Source organism: Urocampus carinirostris, chromosome 12 (genome assembly GCF_059441175.1).
Source record: "Urocampus carinirostris isolate Australia breed hairy pipefish chromosome 12, RoL_Ucar_1.0, whole genome shotgun sequence".
NCBI lineage: Eukaryota > Metazoa > Chordata > Actinopteri > Syngnathiformes > Syngnathidae > Urocampus > Urocampus carinirostris.
In genome coordinates, this window is record NC_142360.1 from 21,409,951 (window position 1) to 21,418,056 (window position 8,106).

Below are 8,106 nucleotides of genomic sequence, written 5' to 3' on the forward strand. Positions count from 1 at the left end.
CATGTTTACAAGTGTAGAAGAGGAAGTAAACTCAGATTGTGCATGAAGCATTTAAAAAAAGATAAATTTGAAAGACTATTCTCTACATCAAATAAGCTCTGTGCATCTCTTTTTGTCTAAATTGGGCTGATCCAGATGCACCACATGGAGATGATAACCAGGGCGTAGCAGGAGATCAGCAGGAGATAAATGCGAAAAAGCAAGAAGTCCAGAACATATCCTACATGGCACCATTGCTCTTGCAACTGGTTTTCTTTCTGCATGGAACTCAGGTGGGCACGCACATCACTCAGGTGCTGACAAATCTGCTGGAGCTCGGACATCCCTGCAGTACCTGGAAAGTCAATATTTGGCTGACAAATAGGATTTAGCATCTGTTACAGTGACGTGTGGAGAAGTTCCTGTATGGTGAGGCAGAATCGGATTTACAAATACAGTGCTTTGCAAAAGTATTGCTTCTTGCAAAACACTAATGGTCTTTTTTATCCTATTCCTTAAGAAAAGGCTTACTTTTTGCCCCTCTTCCATGAAATGCTGAGTACAACTTATAGTTGTCTTGTGCACATATTGTTCCACCTCAACTACGCATACCCGCAGTATATCTAATGTGATCATCCTCCTCTTGGTTGCTTCTCTGATTAGTCTAGGTAGGTCTGGAGTGGTTTTATGGCATCTCCATTTTGACATTATTGCTCCTTCAGTCGTCTGGGAGATGTTTAAATGCTGCAAAATCTTCTTTTATCCCATTCCTGCTTCAAATCTTATCTTATCCCGGATCTGCCTAGTGTGTTCAGTCTTCATAATACTGTCTGTTCTCCAGTGACTCTTTTTGCAGAAATCTGAGCCCATCACATAGCACATGCATTTGAACTGATACCGAATGACACTGTTCGTCATTGGCATTTAGGTTGACGTCGGATCACTCAGAAGTCAGGGAACTTCTAATGTCAGTTGCCTGACCTTAGAGAACAGGAGGCCAATATTTTTGCCACACTTACTTTTCAGTTGTTTTTGTTGAATGAACTTTAAAACTAAATAAATGTATCCACTTAATATGTTTTAATGTTGTATTTCCATGATGACAGGTGAGGCGCTGCCTCACTTGCCTAACCTGACTGCATCTCACTGGTTAAGAATCGTTACCTTCATTGCCTATTGGATTTTCAGCTGTCGTCCTGCTTTCGGATTGGGTGAGCACACGAGGCGCTTCCGGCTGTTTTTCGGAAATGACGAATTGAGGCGGTGGCTCATCTTGCCAGCGGTAACAGATGAGATTGGCGATGTGTCTGAGGACCAGCACCTTCACCCATCGTGGGACTTGTTGGTATTTCATGGAGTTGTTGTGGAGAACGTTCGTGATGACAACCGTCTCCAGCAAACTGATCACCATTAGGGCCAGACACACTGAGAAGTAGATACCTGCGGAGAGAAAATACACGAGAAAATATAATGTAATACATTTGAAAAACACTAATATGTGGTTCATATATTGCAGATTTAATGTATCCCGAGCAAGGGTTGGCAGATCAATCGAAAATATCAATATTATCCATACTCTAGAGTAAATTGAATAGAATTCAGAATCTAATTTGGTGGTTATTGATCCGGCCAGCATTGCTCACCGTTTCCCACCTGAATTGTCTCTAGCATTTATCATAAAAGAAGCAATATTCTACCATATTTGAATTTTAGCTTTAGATTATTGTTTTTTCTGTTCATTGATATGGATACTGATTGATCAGTCCAGAAGAAAAATAGCAGACACACAAATAATGCATGTGTTTGATACTAACAAACTACATTTATGTACTTGACAAATGAGAATAGAATCACACACAAAAAAAGAAAAGGACATTGTTGACACAAGCCTTACCAGTTTTAGAAAATGGGAACGGGGAATTAAATTCGGTAGCAATCATGAAATTATTGATCCATAAACTAATTTAAATGATCAGGAATTATTTTTATTCAGTAACAAAATATTAGTTACCCCTGCACCAAAACAGTCTGTTGTGAAATATGTTCTTGGTTTACCTCACAGGAACCCAAAGGTATCTTGTTGAAAATGTTTGTTGAGAAGGTCCAGAAAACCCTGACCTACTGCTTTCAGTTCTGGGCCCCACGGAGTCTCGGCCTTCCAAAGAAACAAAGGCAAGCCCGTGCGCTCCCAAGACTAATCCGACCCATCTGAGAACATAGTCTGGATTTCATGTGGTGGCTAATTTGCTAAATGCTAAGGGTAGATTGATCCAAATATCAATATTATCCATACCTAGCGAGTACTCAGATTGGATTGATACTAAACTTAAACTCAATACTGCCTTCTCATTTTATCTATCGCTATATTATAACTTTAAAATTCAATACAATTGTGTTTTGACTTTATTTGCCTTACTGATTTTGTTTTCAAAATATTGTACAGTGAAAAGTACCATATTTTTCGGACTACGAGGCGCACCTGATTATAAGAAGCACCTTTAAAAATACCCCCTTGTAAAATACATTCCATATAAGACACATGAGTACCCAGTTTGATATGCATTTCTAAATAACACATTATGTTATCTTATTACCATGTTAATTTTGGAAGTGGGGCTAAATAGACTCAAATCCACTAAAAATAATCATTTTACCCCCAAAAAATAACCACAATGACCAAGCATTGGTGAGCTATTATCAGATCAGGTCTGCAGGCCCCACAGCTGTCCCTAGGGGTGCACCCTGAGCCCCCTGTAAATGGACAAAAACATCAGGGAATCTGGTTTCAGACTAAAATGATTCAATTATAAATGATTTCTGTATGTAGAAGCGTTTAATTATAATTAATACATTGAGTTACTCTATTTCTGGCTCTATAACGGAGCACTGGATTATAAAGCACACTTTTGAATCCATGGCATATTTAGTTTTTTTGCGTGGGCATTATTGTCTGGAAGATACAGTAGTCTTTAGCTGTTTCAGAAAAATAATTGTATCAATGTATGGGCAATAACATCAGATCAAACAACTAAGCTGCAGAATATAGTTCGTAACAAAACCTTACTTGACGTCAGCTGTTTTACACCTTTACTGCCCTCTAGCTGCAGGAAGTAGCATTTGGTTTGTCCATCCATCCATCCATCCATCCATCCATTATCTGCACCGCTTATCCTCAGTAGGATCGCGGGGGTGCTGGAGCCCATCCCAGCTATCTTCAGGCAGTGGGCAGGGGACACCCTGAGCTGGTTGCCAGCCAGTCACAGGGCACACAGGAACAGACGATTCGCTCATTCATTCACACCTAGGGACAAGTTGGACTAGCCATGCATGTTTTTGGAATGTGGGAGGGAACGGGAGTGCCCGGGGGAAACCCACGCAAGCACAGGGAGAACATGCAAACTCCACACAGGAGGATCGATCTCATGACCTCAGAACTGTGCCGCACTCGCGCTAACCACTGCCCCGCCGTGCTGCCCCCATTTGGTTTGTATTTATTGAAAATAAATCATAACTTTTGATAAAAATGAGCTAGAGACTCACTTTCTGTTTTTACATACTGAGAAATTTACAGCCAGATCTTGACACACCTGCACTACACTCATAAATGATTCAGACTTTTGACCGACCTATAATAGGTGTTCCGTTGGCGGTGCTAGGCAGTAAGTCATTCATAATGAGCAGGAAGACGGTGTAGCCCAGGATGAGGGTCATCTTGAAGGAGGCCCGGTCTACGCTGTGGGGGGGCAGGTAGAATGAAAGGATGTCAATGAGCATGAGGAAGGAGCTGGGGATGAGCAGGTTGACCACATAAAGGACCGGCCGTCGCTTTATCACCACCTGGGTGAGAAAAAAGCAGGCAAGATATATGTAACGCCATAAATGGTCATTTGGAATTAAGGCTGCAACAACGTTGGAGACAAAAATTGATGATAATAATAGTTGACAATGAATTCCATTGTCTAACAGAGTGACGCATCTTACATGAATATAATCTCTGCTGAAAGTCTCTCCTTTGCATTGCCATCTTTGTCACTTGCAGTCATATACAGACGGCATACCTGTCAACCTGTACGTTTTTGCCGTACAAAGTACGTTTATTATGCATTTTAAGACGTGTACGACGTACGAGAAAATCTGTACGGAAAAACGCAAATTTGTCAATTATGGGTACCATCCGATATACACCGACTATCACGAAACGGCAAATCAATCAAGTCAAACGAGTTTGCCGCGGTAGCCTCTATCTCGGTATCGTTTTTTTCGTTGCAAACAGTTTGATGCTACTGTGCGCATGCGTTTGCTGCCTGGAGATTTCCCATCGTGCATCATTCTGTGGAAGTTGTGTAGTGAAAGGAAGTCTGTCTCTTTTTAGAGAACTGGCTTTTTCGGCTCAACTCATTAAAGAGAGACGGTTGTCAAACGGCTCACTTGCTTTGATGCATTATATTACGAATTATTATGTTGTATAAAAAAGTTAAGAGAAAAAGGAAGTATAAAAAGAGAAAATGAAAAAAGACAGGTTTGTGGTTATCCCTTTAATCAGTATATTACCAACAATAATTTAATGCAGAAAATAGATTAATAATTTGAATACGAAAATGTATTATTCTACTTAATTATATTTGCATGTATTTTTTCCTTTTACAGTGAACGTCCAAGCCACTTTATTTTTTTTTATAATAAACCTCATTCATGTCGAGCAAGTCAGTATCTCACAACAAAATGTTAATTAACAATATATATGATATAACAAAACACATGTACAATATAACATGTTAAATTACATAAATATACACGTTTGAAAAAAAATTTGGTGTAAGATTATTTTGTATTTTGTAAGGGAAAATACGACAGTTTGTAAGGGCATGGAGCCCTGGAGGTTGACAGGCATGGTAAAGTTGGGAAGCATTTTAGCCTGGATACAGCTAATAAGACTACTTGCAAAGTTTTCAAAGAAGACCTTGTGTATCATGGCAGTAGCTCGGTGATGCACGAACATTTAAAGAGCACGTCGCACAGTTGAACGAAACAGAGTCGGACTCGACTTGGCAAGAATCAAGTAAAATTCAAGCCAATACGGTTTTGATGACAAGCATTGCACATTTTATACGTCAAGCAAGACTGTCCCAGAAAAAAATGATTTGAAATTAAATGCATGTAGTCCGAAGAACCGACGTCAGTTGTTAAAACCGTTTGATTTCTAACTGTTCATTCATTACTTTGCAGTTGACCACTGAATGTACTTCACAATATATTCATTTATCTACTCTTCTACTGCTGCTAATTTGCTTGTTCTTGTTTTGGTTGCTTGGTTTTGTTGGTTGGTTGGATCCCCTAACCACAAGGGTGTTAGGGGCATCATTTCCTGTGGTGTGTCTTGGGCAAATAGAGCCCGGTGCTGCACATCCTTTTACAGTTCAACATGTTTCCAACTGGTCTCGAACCAGAGACCTTTCGCGTGTTAAGCTAAGCACTGCACTACAGGCATAAAAAATGTATATTTGGTTTTAATTTATGGATTTTTGCCTCTACTGAGCAAGCACTGTGCCTAATCGGTTTCAGATAGAGCATTTTTATCTGAATTTTGTATGAATCCACGGTATGTTCGAGAAAAGATGTGTTTTTCTTTTTCTTTTCTAATTTGCCACAAGATTGAATCGACTTTGTGCTAAATTTAAGAAAAAATGGATGACTATCTGATTATTCAACCAATTGTTTCAATAGTCGGCGATCAAAATTGTCGTTAGTTGCAGCACTGTTTTGAATCCATTTAAAGGGGGGGTCTGAATATGCCTCACCCAAAAAGTAATGATGTCCCATTCGTCAATGCCAAACTGCAAAATGGAAGTCTCTCCGAGAATGTCCACCAGTTCCCACTCTCCACTCGCCTCCAAGTATCGCTTGGAGTTCCTGGACATCTCTTTAAAGGTCAGTGCTGGGTTCACCCTCACGTCACGTACTGAGAATAGAACAAATATGAAGGATTTACTGTGCTATGACTGCATTGTGGTGTTGTTTTTATTTTTTGGGTTTAATTTTACTGGTGTGCATGTAGGAGCCAAAGGTGAACGTGCAGTTTTGCACATCAAAAGGAAAGCTGAAGATCTTCAGGTTGCAGGCGGACACCAAACGCAACATCCTGTCCCAGCGGATGTGACCCGTGTGGTTGACGTAGACAAACGGGCATGCTTGGGAGACGTCGTCGTCCACACTAGAGGGCGACAGTGAGTGAGTGGACAAGAAAACACTTTAACCCTACCATCACCTTTCTAGGCAACAGACCCTGCTGACCCATTGAATCAGTCTGTCCTCATTGTCCCACTGTCATGCATGTTTGTCTTTCTGCTGTTTGTGTGTGTAATGTTATGTAATATCTGTTGTTTTTCCCCCGTACAGTCTGTGGAAGAAAATTTCCCTTAGGGGATCAATAAATGAAATCTAAATCTAAAGGACTGGTGTAAAGCTGGGATTTTGGGGATTTTCCATTGACTTAAGTTTTGTTTACCGGTACATCAGAGACCGCCCCTGTGGTATATACATGATTGTCAGCCATCTAGTCAGCGCATTTATGAAACAAGCCCAAAATCTCAAGGTTCTTTATTTTCCTCATGTTGAGGTTTTTGAGTTTTTCCTTGCCCTCATGTTAGTTTTAGATCCGGGGATAGTGTAATTGTAGTCTGTAGTTTGCAATAGTCTGTGCAGCCTTCTGAGACTCCTTGTGATTAAGGGCTGTACAAAAACATTACTTGACTTGACTAATGAAAACCTCCACAGAACTGCTTTTTCAGCACTCATTGTTACCCCTCTCGTCTCGTGACCCGAATGTTGATTTGGCCCAAAGACGAAGAAAAAGTCTATTCTCCTTCAAATGGTGTACCTGACGTGATTTGAACACGCAACCTTCAGTACTCCTGCAGATTTTCAAAATTGGTTTAGGTGCATTATTACTTGACAAACAGAAAATTCCTTAATTTTCATAATGTATGAACTGCAATGTAGACAGGGAAGTATGAAAATATAAAGTGATTCAAAATAATAACAAAAATAGCATATCTCCACCTTGGGTTAACCTAAACAAGCATAAAAATGAGATATCTCTCTCTCTCTCTCTCTCTCATATATATATATATATATATATATATATATATATATATATATATATATAATTTACTTGCAGCATAAGCTTAAACTTCATCTTTAAATTGATTACTAAAATGATTTACTTATTAGCAGTGATGCTGTTACATAATGTCATTATCTTTTTTTAACTACAAGGTAATCTAACCAATTATTATTTTCCGCCGTTATCGTTACTGATGGTCAAAAGCAGTGTGTTACTTTGAATAAAATGTTTTTTTGCTCTCTTCTGAGCTGTTTACGTCTTTTCGGATCATGTTACCATTCAAAATAGTGACTACCATATAGTTTGATAGCGATAACAAATATAGTATTATTGACTAATGCGCTGAAAGAAAAGGCGAATTGGTGATTGCGGTAGCCACCGACCCGTGTCGTTCACCAATGAAACTGCTCTAGGAAGTGGGAGTGCCCACCAATGGAGAGCCGGTTCCCTTTGAGACGCTATTTTTGTCTTGTGATCAAAACGCATATTTTCAGGGATTTTCTGCTGTTGACTTTGAATTTGTTGAGTATAAAAAGGTTAAAGTTGTTTTGAAATTGAACTTTTTCTTTGTCGACTTGTAAATATTTGAATTTGTATTTCCTGTATTTTTCAGTGTTAACGTTTAACACCTCTTTAGTGAGCCAAGCCAAAAAATCTGGTTCTTTAATAATAGTCGGAATTACCATCTCCACAATAGACCATTCGAATTAGATTTAGTTATTATTTTTTACTGCCGATTTGTTATTTCATTATAATGTTTACTGTGTATGTTTATTGCACTTCAAGCGTAGGATAAATCTGTAGCTAGTGAGATTCAATGAATATTCCAAAATTCTAAAACACAATTAGCGGCCTGTTCTCCTATCTTTATCTGACTGGGGCGGCAGTAGCTCAGGAGGTAGAGCGATCGTCTTAGGATTAAGGGATCCCAGTTCGAATCCCGGCTTGTCCGTGTTACATATCGAAGTGTCCTTGGGTAAGACACTGAACCCCCAATACCCCCA

General features: G+C 39.4%; 1 protein-coding gene across 1 annotated transcript; it reads right to left on the bottom strand.

The window, feature by feature from the left end:
* Nucleotides 1–28: 28 nt before the first annotated feature.
* On the bottom strand, nt 29–6,123 carry LOC148355240 (5-hydroxytryptamine receptor 3A-like). Its single transcript, XM_088350160.1, has 5 exons — nt 6,021–6,123; nt 5,778–5,938; nt 3,606–3,816; nt 1,144–1,419; nt 29–334 (listed from the first exon to the last, which is right to left on the bottom strand). Exons 1-5 carry the CDS (start codon nt 6,115–6,117, stop codon nt 117–119), a joined length of 963 nt encoding a protein of 320 aa, XP_088206286.1. The 5' UTR covers nt 6,118–6,123; the 3' UTR covers nt 29–116.
* Nucleotides 6,124–8,106: the final 1,983 nt, after the last annotated feature.